At 39.2% G+C, this 15,302-nt stretch overlaps 2 protein-coding genes across 2 annotated transcripts; one reads left to right on the top strand and one right to left on the bottom strand.

Moving 5' to 3' along the window:
* The first annotated feature begins 547 nt into the window (after positions 1-547).
* vamp8 (vesicle-associated membrane protein 8 (endobrevin)) lies at positions 548-6,861 on the top strand. Its single transcript, XM_085367887.1, has 3 exons — positions 548-721; positions 3,172-3,339; positions 4,821-6,861. The coding sequence occupies exons 1-3, from the start codon at positions 707-709 to the stop codon at positions 5,004-5,006; spliced, it is 369 nt and encodes a 122-aa protein (XP_085224013.1). The 5' UTR covers positions 548-706; the 3' UTR covers positions 5,007-6,861.
* Positions 6,862-11,857: 4,996 nt separating this feature from the next.
* On the bottom strand, positions 11,858-13,530 carry LOC146620819 (ATP-dependent RNA helicase DDX54-like). Its single transcript, XM_085367714.1, has 5 exons — positions 13,480-13,530; positions 12,803-12,951; positions 12,599-12,712; positions 12,289-12,509; positions 11,858-12,036 (listed from the first exon to the last, which is right to left on the bottom strand). Exons 1-5 carry the CDS (start codon positions 13,528-13,530, stop codon positions 11,858-11,860), a joined length of 714 nt encoding a protein of 237 aa, XP_085223840.1.
* Between the last annotated feature and the right edge of the window lie 1,772 nt (positions 13,531-15,302).

Genomic DNA, 15,302 nt, shown 5'->3' with positions numbered 1-15,302 from the left:
TGTCCCCTTGAAATATTAACAAAAAAAACATAAACAACTACATCCTCCTGTACTATCAGAAATGCATTGTGTTACTTTACAGTTATGTTAAGTTAGAAAGCAAGTTTGTCAGCCATCCTGAACACAAAGTTACAAAAGGTTCATCGCTAAGGGTTTCACCGCTAACATATCATGGGTACATCTTGGTATGACGCCTTCTTTAACAATAGAAGAGGGACTGCCGCCTACAGGTGTTTTTGGAGAAAACAAAGGAAGTAAACGTATGCACCTGCAAAATAAAAGCACGGAGGTCGACAATGAAAGTTTGACTCGCTTAAAAATCATTACAATTGTTTTACAGGTAGTGAAAATCAATATGTGAATACGAGTATATAAAATACAATGACGATATTACTGTGTAAAGATTAAAGGAATCATATTTTTTTATATAATCTTTTTTTTCTCTAATGTTTACCCAACCACTTCAGCTGAAAACGATAGGTTGCTTTATTTTGGAAACCAAAGGGCGGAAACGGAGATTGAGTTCACTTAACAGTTGGAAGAAGGCAATTAAGGGAGGAAAGAAAACCACCAGGAAGTAAAACCGAGAGAAACGTATTTGCTTCGAGACTTTAAACTGTTTTTTAAAGGGTTTTAAATCAAATCGTCAACTTTTATAGAAAGTAGATCCATCAGTTTACGGATAAAGGACATTTTTTCCAGCAAGATGGACACTGATCCGGTAGGTGATAATGACCTTTGTTTATGTTGTTCAGAAAGCCTCCCCGCCGTCACCACTTAGTTCAGCGACAGTCTCAAACAGGTGTACTTCCACATAAATCAACCTGTACTTAACTTGAAACCTACCTCGGCTGAAAATAATAAGTCAGCGCACTAACTTTTTCATTTTTGAGGGAGCAAGTTCTAAGTAAAGCAGCTTAACAAAATGGCCTAATTACACACGGTGCTCAGTACGTGTTGGAAATGATTTTTGTAAAGTTGAGATGCGTTTGTTTTCCATAAAAATAAAGCCGCATACTTCAAGTAAACGTTTCCATGTACTACTGTCTATTTATAATACATGTTTCTAACTGATAAAACGGTTGTTTTTCACGTATTTCAAGAATGTTTCACAGGTCGTTGGTGGAGCCAATCGCCTGTAGCCAAGCTCTGCTGGAGCAAGTAGCAGTTTAATGCTAACTTACCTTACAAAATAGATATTATCCACTGGGCAACACTTGATGATGATGATGATGATGATGATGATTATTATTATTATTATTTCATTAGTAAAGGGGAAAAATAAACTTTTACAGGTAGCGCAGCTAAAGTGGCGTTTATTTGTGCTAAATTAGGTTTACTGCTCTCATGTTTTAACATTATTTAATGTCGGCACAAGAGAGGCATGTGTGTGTGTGTGTGTGTGTGTGCTTTCCAACCTCTTTCTTTGCCTACTTTCATGTCGCAATGACTTCTATGAAGACTTTTTTTTTTTTTTTTGCTTTTTTGTTAACTAATAACAAAAAAGGCCACATAATGGACTAATTATAATCTGTTGGCAGTGCTGTTTATTCTGCTGAAAGGATAAGAACGTCCAGGCAGTTCTTTAAATATCTGTAATGACTCAACATTGTCGACTTAAATCAAAATACGTTTCCCTCTAGCCTGTAGGAAAATCTTACTTCCTGTAGTATTCAAATCTCTTTGTGTGTCCTCACAGATTAGGGCAGTTTCCCATTTGCCTACATCAGTGTGAGCAGTAAGGATTGAGTGTTTGAATACATGTTTTGGATTTACAGCTGCAGTCAAACATTTTAACAGGAAATATCTGTTGGAACATTTTAAGGTGTACTTCCTTGATCATTTTTCTCATGCACCAACCACATATTTACAAGACCCCTTATCTGTCAATTTATAAAGCGAGACTGAAGTCACTCAGCTTACAACATATCAAATATTTGAATTAGATGCTTAATGTAGCTGCCCTCTGCAGCTGCCTTGGACACTTTACTTTCTGTTTATTGATACTTGATAGGCATCAGCCATTCAGTGGGCCTGAATGACTGACGTGCTAACACTGGTACAGAGGAATGAGAGAGATTTAACACATGTAATGAAGATATAACAAGAATAAGAAAATTAAAGATGACTCCAGAGTTTGTTTGTTTTTTCAGAAACTTCTTCTGAAAAAGGATGAATGGAAAAGGAGAAAAAGAAAGGAGGGTGGGGTAACAGGAGAGGCGAGAGACACATGACGCAGGAGAACCTGCCCCGTTTCCTAGAGACAGTTTTGTTACAATCTGTTGCTGACTCATGGGACAGAGTGGTCCCTGCATGTTTACTGACACACACCCAACTGCACACAGCATTTCTGTGTTGAAATCACATGTACAGCTATGTGAGGTAACAGCTGAAGTTTCTCTTGAATTCACACATGCTCTTAGCAGACTTTCACGGATGTATAAAAGTGATAATTTAACAGCCACAAGGTGCAGCTCAAGGGCTTGTAAATAAATACTGTGGTTACAAATGGGTCAAAAGGACATATTTACATTACATGCTGCTTTGTCACTTGCAGACACAGTCATGGAGGTACTCATGTCCAATAAAACATGAAGAGGCCGGGCCTCATCAAAGACTTATAAAGGGATATTTTTGTAATTTAGCTGTGGACTTCTGTGAGTCTTTAGAGATTTTCCAGAGACAGGTTTGCAAAAGAAGTAGAACCTTTGATATTCTGACAGTCACTCTGACATTTTTGAGGTCTCAAAGCATAAGTACAGGAGATAGCACTATAGTTTTCAGGCCTGAAGGACACGTTTTGGTTTTGTTAAAACTGACGCTAAACCAGGTTAACATTTTTTTTCCGTTAACAAACTAAGCATCAGTATCAGAGGATATATCATAGTTTCCATCTCAAAATTGCACCTATTTAATGTCTATGACTTGGAGCAAAAGAACAAACTAGTGCTACATTCAGCATATGTTTGATTGATGAGCAGACTTCACTGTTCACCCAGCTGATACTTTTTATTTTTTGAATTGCTCTGCTTGTAGGCTGTGTGTGTGTGTGTGTGTGTGTGTGTGTGTGTGTGTGTGTGTGTGTGTGTGTGTGTGTGTGTGTGTGTGTGTGTGTGTGTTCTGCAAATGGATTGCCGCTAACTCTTCTTTAATGACCCTTCTCTACACCAGGAGCGTGGAGGGATAGAAGAAATGCCAGAGCCTAAGGACAAGGTGCAGGCTCTAAAGGATCAGGTGGATGGCGTGAAAAGCATCATGACTCAGAATGTGGACCGGATCCTGGCACGAGGAGAAAGGCTGGATGACTTAATGGACAAGACAGAGGATCTGCAAGCAGGGGTCAGTGTGATCACGAGAGTTTTAACTTTCACTTGGCTGTGTGTAAAAGCAGGCTGAGATGTGGACAATACTCCCATACATGCACACTCGTAAATAAAGCTTGGTAAGCTGTGATCTTAGTGATACTGTTCAGTTAAACAAGAATAACAAGTCACTTCGGGCGGTGTCAGGTTCTCCACATAACAGAACAGGTGAAGTGTGGCCTTTTTCATGCCCTTATTCAACTTTAAGGATTTTACAAAGTCAACTGTGTAAAATGTAAATAAAACCAAATGAGGTCAACTATAGTGTCCCCTAGCAGTAAAGCTAATTACTCTTTTGTCTGTTTTGTTATCCGTTTGTACTCTTGAGGTTGTGGTTGCAGCAGGAAAAGACTTCTTAGAGCTTAAACAGTTGTATTTGACCACACTCACCTTCCATTTTCATTCATGGAAAAACAAGATCTCAAACACAGTAATAGCATTCATTTCCTAATCAGGCTTAATGTTAAGGCCATAGATGTGTAAAAGACGGACATGGTTACTGTGACATCTAATGAGGAGTATAAGGGACACATTAGGAAAAATTATTATTATTATTATTATTATTATTGTGGTGAGGAGAAAAAAAGAGAAATGTTTTCCTTGTAACTATACATCTATACAACGATTTGACATCTTAGTTTATGTTCTTATCTTATGTTTAGCTGATCCATCTTCTTCCCTTAAGCCTCATCAGAAATGGTCTCAGTGGCTGGGTGGATGCCAAGTAGCCTTTTTTAAGGAAGGGAAATGGGAATTAAAAGCTGAGGCATGCCACATTGCACCAGAGCTGCACTGAAAATCAGTGGCAATAGCTCTTATGAAGTGATGAATTCAAATGTTTTGGTTTAAGTGCTCATCAGCTTTTACAGAGGAGGACAGGACAGAGGTACAACAGTGAGTGTCTGCACACATCTGTAAAAAAAAAAAACAATGAAGGCTCTGTCAATGTTTGGCCCTGCATTTCAGTCATTGATGCTGATGGAAATATGAACACAGAAGATTACTGTTGGCTTTAGATCCACCATGCAATATTGTCTGGAAAGCATCTGATTTGTAGAAAAACACACAGAACGAACACCATCAGTCGTGGATTGGTCTCCACAGAGCCCAGACTGGAACATCGTTGAAGCAGTGCGGGATCATCCGGTCAGAAGACAAAAGGCAGAAACATCCAAAGAAGAGTTCGAATGTCTTTCAAGAAGCCTAAGAACTATTCCTGAAGACCACTTAAGCAAAGCTGCCTAAGAGACTCCAGACTGTGTTGAAGAATAAAAGCGGTGGTATCAATTGTTGACTCTGAAAAAACAAATTCCTTTTATGTTTGCACAAATTTAATAAATCACTGTACCTCTTTGGCATTTTTCTAGCAAAATATTAACAACTTAAGACTAAACAGAGTTATATCAATAGAACTGATTACATAATTTTATTGATTCTCCTGTCTTTTTCCTTTTGTAGGCTCAGCACTTCAAGCAGACGTCTCACAAGGTGGCTCGCTCCTACTGGTGGAAGAATGTCAAGTTGATTGTGGTCATAATTGTGATAGTCCTAATTATCGTCCTCATTATCATCTTACTGGCCACAGGAGTCATCCCTACTAGTTCCCCCGTGGCTCCTATAGTTACTCCCACCAAGAAGCCCTAAACAGACAGAAATTTAAAAAATGTATAGTCAGAATAAAATCATAAGCATATTCCTATTGCACAATATCGAGGGAAAAAAATAAAATAAATATATATACACACATATTACATACATATTACATACATATTACATACATGTAAGCTTGAGCAAATCACTGCTATATGGTGAAACCGTTAATACTACACAGTTTCTATGTTGAACTTTTAGGAATTCCAATATTTTATTCTTTGGTTTAAGGGACTTTAATGACAGAACAAGCTTTTGAAAGCCTTTCCCATACAATACCTGCTTCTTCTTCTTCTCTTTTTTTTCTTCTTTTTTTTAACACATCCTAAACCGCTGTGGAACATCAGTGGTCAATGGCAGTAAAACACTACCGGTATTTTTAAAGGATGTTTCATAGCAGCACTGTCTACTCCTCTTTGTTAAACGGATTCACCATAAGCATTTATTTCATCCCAGCAAAGAGCGAGTCTCTCAAATTTTTGTAGTTGAAAAGAATCAAGCTGGATTATTCCAGTCTCATATTTTATGTTAGGTTTGTCTTAGATGTTGTCACTGGTGCACCTTTACAAAAGACAGCGTGTATAACGCAGAGTATGATTTGGATCGACTGTGTCAGGTAATAAAATGGGTAATATCTGGATCCTTTTTGACACTAGAAAATTACCACAGAGTTAACAGTTTTAGGTCACAGTATATTTAATGGGAGGATGAATTATGGAGTTGATTTTGACATCTGTCTGGCTTCTGGGCGATATTACATAAGCTTCCAAAACCACTCTGGCCCATCAGGTAACTGGACCTCTGCTGGTGTCCTGTTTAAAATGACAGTGGAACATTAGAAGTGGATATTTTGGGTACTTTTGACCCTCTGTGATTTGGCTTTTTATTTTTTTTTGGTTCATCCCACTGAAGACAAATCAGATTTGGATCTGGGGTACGAGGAGGCCAGGTGAACACCAGGAGCTCTTCCATATGTTCTGGAGCCATTCGTTATCAGCAACAAATGTTATTAACGTTACCTGTCAGAAGTTTGTTGTGGCTGATTGGTGTATTTCAGTCAAAATGCTTCCAGTTTTGTTACAGTCAAGACAACCTACATAAGAACGGTTTATTGAATTAATATACTTTGAATACTCTCTAAATGGTGTTTATGAAGTAAGCAATGAAAAGATTACAGTAAAGCCATCAAGTGTGTTGACATTAAATGAGCAGTCGGTTACTACACCACTGAAACAAGGGGTGTAGTTTTAAATTTGCATCGAACTCCTATTCGGACCGTAAAGTTTAACTGATAGCCTACAGCTGACTAGCCACCTGCAGGTATGCAGTGCAGAAACTCACAGCCTTTGGAGGGGAATTGCAATGTCAACCACCTCTACAACACTCCCCCTCTGGCCCGTGTCAGCCACAGTGGATGTTACAATACCAGTTTAGTTTCAAAGAGGTCAAAGGGCTTCTGGTGTGAGCTGTATAGAGTCGTCATATTCTCACTGATGTGTATATTTGTAGACTTTAGCAGACCTCTCCATAAGTGCCTCTTCTGTAGAGGCTATTAATGTTACTTTTTTCTTATTTAATCAGAAGTGAATGAATAAAATCTGAATGTAATTTCTGTATAAATAAATTGTAACTGATTCTGTATACAACCCTAAAGTTTCATGATGAGGTAACAAAATCCCTGTTGGAAAAAATACTTTTTTCCCCTTTTTGGTCTCATCTCTTGATGCCTATAAACCACACTCTTGTTTCTGTAAGACATCTTCAGTGAGTCTGTTGCTGTGTTTAAGGATTTTTTCTACTGTGTGTAACTCTTGTAATTTAAAGCTCTTGAGGGTCTTATTCTGATGACTTACGGTATTTAATGGTTTTGACGGTCTGATAGAGAATAAATTGTATTTTTCTTCTGCTCTGTTGTCATGTCTTCTTCTGTGATCACAGTTTTGCCACAAGATGGAGACAGATTGTGATCTAAGCTCCTGTTTCTCCTCAGTTCATTCTATCCTATTCTGCTCAGTAGTGTGTACACAATTTAATTAGTGAGGAAAACACACACGGTAGCACAGCGGTTAGCACTGTTGCCTCACAGCAAGAAGATCCTGAGTTCAATTCGACCATCAGCCTAGCATCTTTCTGTTTGGAGTTTGCATGAGTTCCTCCCAGTGTCCCAAGACATATAGTTATTAGTGATAGGTTAATTAGTAACTAAATTGTATTATTGTAGGGTGTACCTTACAATATAAAGCGCTTTATATTGTAATGCTCTGAGTCTATGAGCCTTATGCCATGAGAAGTGAATTCCAGCCCAAACTTACTGTAAACTTACTTACTATCCTTCAATACAGTGGAAACAAAATACTGTATCTATCACAGAAAATGTCTTTAAACTGAAAACAAAATAGCAAGATTGTGTTTAATGGATATAAAGCAGATTTCACAAGGTCGAGGTCATCCATTTACTGACTCCTCCACTAAATGGGACACGCCTTTGCCCTGGCATGTCTAATTAAATTCTTTATTTCCTTATTATAGAATATCTTCCATCATGGTTTCCCGACAAAGGCGCTTGCAGTATGCCACATTACCTGCCACATACCCGGCTGTAGTTGATAAGCATTTTTGAAGTCACATGTCTAATGAGACAAGTAAAGAGCAAAGGGAAAAAAATCTGTTCAGAGAAATGAATGGGAGTTTATCATTTCATAGCTGTGTAGGAGATCCTTGTCTTAAACTGTGGGGTCAGAGGTTACCTTGGTTACATGTGTTTCCTTTGGTGCAGGGTGGCATCACTGTATCGTCACAATGTTTTTCCAGACGATCGAGATTTCCATTACGACACCTTGAAATGCTGCAGATCTGTGACAAACTGACAACAGGCACAGCACGAACATGGCAGACATGGTAAGTGAATATTTAATACACTTTTATAAGCTGAATTCCCAGGAAGCAAACACATTTGACTTAATCTGGCATAATTCTGAGAAAGTTTTTAGAATTCAGATACTTTGTATTATTTTAATCCTGAAAGTTAGGACTGCAGCCTGGCAGAGTTACAAGTTCAGTGTGCCATTGTTTATCAGCAGTGATCACACAAACAACTGCGGTGCTTTCAGTCTCATATTGTGACAATCCCCCTTGACTCCTTGATCATCCTTCATTCCTCTCCTCACGTCAGAGGAAGCAAGAGTAGTTTTGGGTACAGTCATTTAAGAACATTTCATTATAAAGTGATGACAGATGACACTATCAAGATGACACCTGTGCATGCTCAATTATAGTTAGCCTTTTCTGTCCTCGCAGGAGCATTTTGAAACAGATACATCCCTCAGCCGTTCTGAGATTGATTTCTGAGTCACAGGCAGGAACACAGAGGAGACGAGAAGCAGCAGAAGAGGGAAATTTAAAAAGCCCATTGTCCAGTTAATTATCTCTCCCACCCAAGAATACTGGAGTGCCATAAAGTACAGGCTGAATTGCTCATTATAGGAAATTACATAACTAGTTTCAGCAAAGTGAACAAACTATCATTGTAGTTTCCTTGTTTCAGTAATTTTATCATTTACAGTAAATGGTTCTAATCATCACAAGAACCCCTTTGCAAAAACAGTTTGATTCATTATAGCAGGAATGCAGTGGTTAGACTGGTTTTGCCAGTCCAATGCCTCATGTTACTGAAGCCTGCATGAACAGTTAGAGTGACTGATGTCATCAGTCATGGTGCTAGCAGCTGTAATACTTAATGCACTGTGCATTGTGTCTTGAACTAACGGACAACACCAAATTATGTTTTGGGGCCAAAAAGATGCTCTGCTACACCTTTACTGGAGCATTACCTTCACCATGTTTGACAGATTATGTGATATGCTTCAAATCCAGAGCTCTGGAACAAGTTACATTTTCATGTGTGCAAAGGATTTTTTTTTTCAGAATTGATCAGGTTATTGGCAAAGTCTAATCTGGATTTCTTGTTCTTAATTTTAACAAGTGGTTTATACAGTGTTGGAAATTCTTTGCAATCCCATTCATGATGGCATCTATGGATTGTAGACCTTCACAATGACATGCCTACTTCCTCCATTGTGTTTTTGACTTGAATGTTGTTTTGAAACTGTATTTCTACTATATTTCTGGTTTATTTTGGTTTTAAAACATCTACTTTAGCCACTAAGCAGTAAGCCACATGAAATTACATAATAGAGTGGTATGTATGTGTATGTGCATAGTGTGAGTTTATTTGCTATAGACTTCCAACGTTCTATGGCCTTAAGATTAGCTCAGGAAAAATGTGTAGAGAGCTTTTATAAAAGTTTTATAAATATCATGCTCTTTAATGATCATTTTACATGTGTCACATTTTAAAAACACAATTAGAAAAGCATTCACAAAAACAGTTCGAGAACTTACATCTTTACTTTTTCCACAGTGCCTGCCTCTTACAAAACCTTGTGCTTTTCATAATCAGACACAATAATTTAGGATTATCTAAGACCTGCCATCAAATGTCTCTTTTACAATCATTTGTGTTCGCTGCTCCCAGAATGTAACTCTTGCGCACTTTTATGCGTAACTCCAGAATATTCAACTCCAGAGATTTGCCATGTGTATATATATATGTTTGTTTGTTTTTTCTGTCGTGTTATTGAATTTTATTTTTTACAAAATTAACAGAGATCGGAACTTTACTGATAATTCGTCTAAGCAAAAAAATATCCCCATTCAAAAATGTCATGTCACAACCTCATTGACTTACGGAATGATGCTGTTTGGTCAGATGAAAACTAAATATTAATGAGGACAAAAGGAATCAGAAGCTCCAAGGACAACTCGATGAAGCACTGGAAAGAAATGAAGAAATTCTTCATGAGAAGGAAGAACAGGACATGAAGCAGAGAGACATGGAGCGCAAACTCAAAGACGTGGAGGAAAAATACAGAGTGGTGGAAATAAAGCTTGATGAAACGCAGGTCAGAAATGAACAGTTACTTCAAGAGAAAGAAGAACAACTTATTCTCCAGGACTTTGAGAGTAAAAATCTAAAACTGCAAGAATTTTCTAATGAAATGAAGGACAAAACAACAGAACTGGAAGCAGAAAAGGAAAAACTGGAAAAACAATGCTCAGAGATGCAGAGTAGGATCGATGAAATGCTGAGAAAGAAGACAGAACTCGAAGAACTTTCTAACAAATTAAAGTGCAAAAACACTGAAATGCAGGCACAAAAGCAACAACAAAAGAAAGCACATGAAGACCTGCAGTGTACACTTGAAGAAATTTGGACAAGAAGTCAGCAGTTAGAAGATATGCACAACAGAGAAACCCAGACATGTACAAGGCAAAGCTAATACAGGAGGCAACATCTAAAGAACTGAAAGAAAAGCTTGAAGAAAAAGCAGCAAAATTAGAAGAAGTGGAGCAAAGATGCAAGAAATTTGAGAAGCAAAATGCAGAAACAATTGATGAGTTAAGAACCCTAATCCTAGAGAAAAAAAAGTCTAGTGGAAGAGCACCTGAAAAAGAAGAAAAAACGCTTCTGTTTGTTCTGGAGGAGGGACACGGCTGCTTCCTAACCTGATGTAGCCTCGTCTTCCTCCGCCACTGTTCCCTAAGAAGGTGGACCTAGCAGGGTCACCGGGGGACGGGGAGCTGTGCCTCACGGCCCTCACTTCGTCTGAGAAACCCTCATGCAGAGTTCAGAAACATGTGTGTTGAGTATGTCTTTGTGAGCCTCCACCATTTACTGGTGGGTGCAGCCTGAACTGTCTAGAGACAGACCAGACCAGCTGCACAACACAGACACTTGAAACCTGAGGACAAAAACTACAAGAACAACAGAAACAGGAAAGAAAATGTAGCTTAGAACCATGCAGCGCTACAGGAGACGGCAGCACTGCAGAGGTGAGGACCGGCACCTGTTTGAAAGAGACAAATACACACAAACACACACAACAACCGACGAGGCTACGTCCACACTAATACGTTTTAGTTTGTAGTGCATCGTTTTCTCTCCGTTGTGGCCTCCCGTCCACACTGAGACGCCGTTTTCACTGATGGAAAATGCAGCGTTTTGAAAACACTCTCGAAAACGCATACATTTGGAAATGGTGCTTTTGCATGGCAGTGTGGACAGCAAAAACAAAGACTTTCTAAAATGATGACGCATGTTAGTCATATGATGCAGTCATGTGACCAATTAAACTAAGATAGCGGAGGGCATTTTATACAGCAGTTGTTTTGTTTGCTCTGAATTTCGAAAGCCCTATTAAAGGTTAATGTCAGTCTGTACATGCTCCAGATAGCTTTTCTTCAAATTCTTCAACTCTCACTCGCTTTTGCAACTTTGCACTTTTGTGTTACTCGCTGCAACAATTCCACCTCATTGTTAGTCCATTTAAAAAACTCGGTGCTTTTCCTCGACATTTTGCCGTGACGTTTCAAAGAGCGGGAAAGTAAAGAAGCGGCAGACAGAAATGAGGCAGGTCGAATCTTCTTGCGTTTCACGCATGCGCAGTACTGGAACGTAAGCGTTTTCAGCCGTTCTGTGAAAACGACTGAAAACGCTAGTGAACACACCGTTAGACGCAGAGCGTTTTCAGACAAAACGCCATTTTCAAATCTGTCCGGGCTACTGTGGACGTAGTCACATCATCAATCTTCATTCAAGATTAATTTATTATTTTGAATGATATAGTTATTAATTTATCTTAAGTTTAAAAACAAGAAATGGGTAATAGCTGTGTGTGTGTGTTCCTCGTGATGTCCTCCACACCATCAACCCTCTGTCCTCCTCACAGTTTCTTCCTCAGCTTGCCTTTCTTATGGCCACCCCTTCCAAAACCTGACTTTTTAACTTATCCGAGCCACTTTTTGTTCTTGGAGCGGAGCTTCCTCATCCCCCCGCCCTGCAGGAACTGGTGCTTCTGCTTTTTCTTGCGCTGCTTCATGATCTGATCCTTTGTTTTCAGCTCCGAGCGTGCTTTGTGGTCACCGGAGCTCTGTACGTTTGGACCTCGTCGGCCACGGCCACGACCTGGGAGAGGCACGACACAACAAAGAGGTTGGAGGTTATAGCTCGCAAGGCTGGAAGAGGGACTTGAAGTATTTACCTTTAGAGTTGAGTTAAAACATGGTGGCTGATGGTCTATATTTAACATGTTTGTGCTATTCATTTTGATGCCTTCCTACCTCTTGCTGGCTTCCTGCCTCCTCCACCTGTTTCTCCATCTGATCCAGATCCTGTATCATCAATCTTGTATTTTTTCCTTCACTCCTCATAACTGACATGTTGTCAAGTGATACAACATCTTCACAGTACAGCTTAATATTGTCATAGGAGTAGAGAAGAGGGTCATTGAGAGCAGCACACAGAGAAGCTTTTTGTTGGAAGGATACAAGTTCTTCCTGTTCTTCTTGTTACTGATAACCTGACCGCTGTCTGTTTTGATCTTCTTCTTCTGGTCTTCTTTTCCCGTTTCTCTCACAAAACGCTTCCTCTTACGGTCCCTAAAAAAAGAAGGGGGAAAAAAGACTTTAAATTATAGTTTGAAATGACCATTTGGTGGATACTGAGTCAAACATAGGGAAATTTGTACCATTTCATCATTTTCTTCTGCTGGTTAAGGCGATCGCCTTCATCTCCCATGAGATCAAGGACAGCTGAAGAGGCCTGCTGTTCAAAAGCACTGCCCTCTCCACCGAGACTCAACCTGTCGACGCATAACACAGGACAAAACAGCATAAAACACAAAGCCATTCACATTTTTTAAAGAAACAGATGCAACAGTTTAATGCCTCACCCTCTCTCAGAGTCAAAGTCTTTAGGTCTGTAAGGGATATAATACTCTTCATCTTTGCCTGACTGCCTCTTTTTCTTGGTCTTTGGTCGCTCTTCGCCATCTTCCTGCTGACCTCTTCTTTTACCACCTACCACCTCTGAAAACACCCCCTGGTGGAAATAGAAAGAATTACATGGTACAAAGTGACAAAGCATGATACAGAGATCCTACTATCTTCCTCTTCTAGTTTGTATACAACATCATCTACATCAAAACTGCACTTTATTTTGCTTCTTCTTCATCAGACAGCACAAACAACTTTCTCATTTTGACTCAAATATTGGTTTTGAATGAAAATGATGAAACAATCCTGGGTGTTTATTCAACTTGTGAGCAGGTTTTCTAATCCACCGTACTATTATTATTGACACTAGTACATGTTCGTGCTGCTGGCAAACTAATACACTCAAGAACATATAGCAAAGCAAAAAAGTGAAAAGTAGGTCTTGCCTACATAAATAAACATAAGACAGTTGTGAAACTTTGACATAGTAACATCTGCAGTAATATTTACACCTGTGATGACATCTCACCAGCATTAGCCTTATTTTGAAACCAAGATTGTTTACACAGAGTTTGTAATTGCAGAGAAATGCTCCATTTATTTTGGTCATTTCATTTTTGAGCAGGAAGCTCACCTTTCTTGTTATAGCCTTTAGACGAATAGAGAGTTTTCCAATTAAATACATATTCTTTAAATAATGTTCCCTCTTATAAAAAGTAGGATAATTTAAAAAAAATTTTAAAAAAATGTATTATACCTCTATTACTTAGAAAAAAAACTGTTTTTTTTCTGTTGTCTGTTATATAACGTTAGTGATGCTCGTTTCAATTCATTTCTTAATCAGCTAAACAGGTCAGTTAAGAAACAGTCAAATATTAAGTTAAATTTGAAAACGGTTTAAAAAAAAATATCCCCATTCCAAAATGTCACATGACAATCTCATTGGCTCACGGAGTTATGATGTCACTACACGATCCTTTGAAGTTTTTCCTTAAACAGGGGTGACACACAGCAGTTTTTTAGTTCGTGTCTTCGCAGCATTTGTGTTTGCAGCCTTCACACGTTCACCACAGAAACTTTTGGAAACCTTTTCAGAGTTGTCGTGTACAACCTTCAACATGTATCCAACAAGACACCAACCAAGGCAAAAAGATTACGCCGCTTCTCCTTCCTGTCGTGGCCGGCCAATTTCCCCAAATGACCTCTTAGCCGTCCAAAGGGCATTACATGACAGTAAGAAGGAAAACTACCATCTCCAGAATAAAATTCAACAGATTGAAGAAGAGAAACTTCAACTGGAGGAGAAGTGTAGACAGATGGAAGCGCAAAATAAGAACCTGGAAGAAAGACAAAAACGCCAGCCCGACATAAATATTATTAATGAGGGTTGGGGAATCAAGTTTGGACAAGCCCGAGAGCAGATTGTCTTCCTAATTAAGGAAAACAAGCAAAAGAGCGTGGAACTAAAGGAGATGTCCAACCAGCTTAAAGACAGCAAAGCTACTGTTGAGAAGACAGAATGGGATCTCCAATATATGGACCAAATGAATCGGCTGCTCCAAACAAACTTCGATGAAGCTGTGAAAAAAAATGAAGAAATCCTCCAACAGAAGGAAGAACAGGAGAAAAAGCAAAGAGCCATGGAGCACAAACTCAAAGTCACGGAGGAAAAATACAGAATGCTGAAAGAGAAGGTGGATGATACTCTGCGCCAAAATAAAGACCTTCTTCACGAGAAAAAGCAACTAGAAGGGGAAAAAGAAAAACTGGACAAACAATGCTCGCACATGCAGAAAAGGATGGAGCAAATGGCGAGAAACAACTCCGAGCTCACTAAGGGGATATTGTTGGAATACAACAACTTGAAGCGCAAACACACTGAAATGCAGGCGCAAAAGCAAGAACAAGACAACATACATGACGACCTGCAGCGTACGCTCCAAGATATCCACAAAAGAAATGAGGAGCTACAAGACATGTACAAAGAAGTACAACAAAGAAACGCAGACATGCACAAGGACAAGATAATGCAGGAGGAAACATCCAAAGAGCTCAGGGAAAAGCTTGAAGAAAAACAAGCAACGTTGGAAGAGGTGGAGAAAACGTGCAAGAAGCTTGAGAAACAAAACAAAGAAACCATCGATGAGTTGAGAACCCTCATCCTGGAAAAAAAAGCTCTTGTAGAAAACTGCATGAAAAAGAAGAACAAACGCTTCCGCTGGCCCTGGAGGAGGAACTCTACTGCTTCCTCAGCAGGTGTAGCCTTGTCTTGCTCCACCTCTGTTCACCTCCCCAACCAGTCCCGGCAGTTGACTGTCCCCTCCTGAGCCTGGTTCTGCCGGAGGTTTCTGCCCGTTTAAAGGCAGTTTTTCCTCCCCACTGTCGCCTAGTGCGTGCTCAGAGGGGATTGTTGGGGTTTTCTCTCCTCTACCTTGTTTCATTATTTACTTAACTTTT

Source organism: Diplotaxodon limnothrissa, linkage group LG12 (assembly GCF_057381915.1).
Source record: "Diplotaxodon limnothrissa isolate DT_005_m linkage group LG12, D_limnothrissa_male_GT1.1, whole genome shotgun sequence".
In the NCBI taxonomy this organism is placed as follows: domain Eukaryota; kingdom Metazoa; phylum Chordata; class Actinopteri; order Cichliformes; family Cichlidae; genus Diplotaxodon; species Diplotaxodon limnothrissa.
Note: the sequence above shows the minus strand (reverse complement) of the source record. Positions and strands in the feature narration are given on the sequence as shown.